A 1,561-nucleotide genomic window follows, 5' to 3' on the forward strand; every position below is an offset into this window, starting at 1 on the left:
TCTCTCTATCTATCTATCTCTCTCTATATCTCTCTCTCTCTCTCTCTTTCTCTCTCTTTCTCTTTCTCTCTCTTTCTCTCTCTCTATCTTTCTCTCTCTCTCCTCCAGGAAAGAAATGACCAGCAACAGTGATTCTGATGTATCTTGTCGCAGACCTCCCTTATACCCATCCCGAGGTGGACTTAGTTCAGGTGACAATTCACGGCCATCAACAGTCAGAGAGGAGTAAGTTGACTTCTCTTTATTACAACTCTTGCATCCTTTATCCTCTCCTCCTCCTCCTCCTTATTATTTCTTCTTCTTCTCTTGTTTTTCCTCCTTCTCTTTCTCATCTCCCTCTCTTCTTCTCCTTCATCACCTCCCCTTCTTCCTACACATGAGGGGATGCTGAAAAGATCCTGGCTTTGGTTAAAAGAAAAACAGGATTGATCAGTTCATAATGATTTTATTCAACATATTCCCCTCACAGATTCACACATTTATTGTTGCAGCCCTTCAGTTTTTCTAAGCCCTATAAAAGAACTTGGATGGTTGGGCCTTCAACCAGGCCTTTCACAATACCCTCAAAGCCAGGCACTTTTCAGCCCCTCCCCCTCATATTTTAATGTCTGTATATTTGATAATGGCAGCTGTTTATATTTCTCTTTTAGTACTGTCTCTCCAAGTCATTCTTCTACAACTGTTGGCGGTGGTGGAGTTGGTGCTACAGCTGATGGGATCCAGAAACGGAGAAGACGGTGAGTTTGGGGACTGCTGTGGTTGTTGTCGACAGAATCAGATATGTCTGTGATTTGGTTTTGTATTGGAGACGTTTTAGATCATCAGCTCTGTTGTGTGTGTATGTGAATGTATATCTGAGTCTTTGTGTGACATTAGTGTCTATCATCATCATCATCATCGTTTAACGTCCTTCTCTTATGCTGGCATGGGTGGGATGGCTTGACAGGATCCGGCCAGGCAGGAGCCTGTACCAAATCTCTGTGTCTCTTTTTACATGGCACAAGCACAGGCAAGGTCAGCTTTGGCAAGGTTTTTCCAGCTGGATGCCCTTCCAAATGCCAACCACTTTACAGAGTGTACTGGGTGCTTTTTACATGGCACCAGCACTGACAGGGTAACCAAGTATGTGTGTGTATTTGTATCATGTGATGTTGGTGTATTGTGTGTATGTATATATATATGTCTAAATGCCATTTTATGGTGTGTGTGTCTTGTGTATGTGTGTGCATGTACTTATGTTGTATGTGTGCGTTGTGTGACATTGTAAAAGGCTTAGCAGTATTTTGTCTGTTTTTACGTTCCGAGTTCAAGTCCCACAAAGAGCAATTTTGCCTTTCATCCATTTGAGGTGAGTAAAAGAAGTACCAGTTGATTGCTGTGGGGTCAATATAATTGACTTACCCCTCCCCTGATCTTGCTGGCCTTGTGCCTAAATCTGAAATCCGTATTTTTTGGATAGTTGTTTCGTATTTTTATTGCTTGATCTTGTATTTTTCAGAAGACGAAGTAAATCCCCAAACAGACGTCCTCCTGAAGAACTGAAAAACCATTTTGTGTACGT

General features: G+C 42.0%; 1 protein-coding gene across 1 annotated transcript in view; it reads left to right on the forward strand.

Annotated features, from left to right (window-relative positions):
* The window catches only part of LOC106883293 (band 4.1-like protein 4), a 109,093-nt gene that overhangs the window by 97,112 nt on the left and 10,420 nt on the right, over window positions 1–1,561 (forward strand). Inside the window, exons 15-17 of the mRNA XM_052973907.1 lie at window positions 109–225; window positions 651–737; window positions 1,499–1,555. Of these exons, the coding sequence (XP_052829867.1) occupies window positions 109–225; window positions 651–737; window positions 1,499–1,555 (261 nt within the window). The remainder of the gene's footprint in view (window positions 1–108; window positions 226–650; window positions 738–1,498; window positions 1,556–1,561) is intronic.

The sequence above is a fragment of the Octopus bimaculoides genome, chromosome 17 (assembly GCF_001194135.2).
Source record: "Octopus bimaculoides isolate UCB-OBI-ISO-001 chromosome 17, ASM119413v2, whole genome shotgun sequence".
NCBI lineage: Eukaryota > Metazoa > Mollusca > Cephalopoda > Octopoda > Octopodidae > Octopus > Octopus bimaculoides.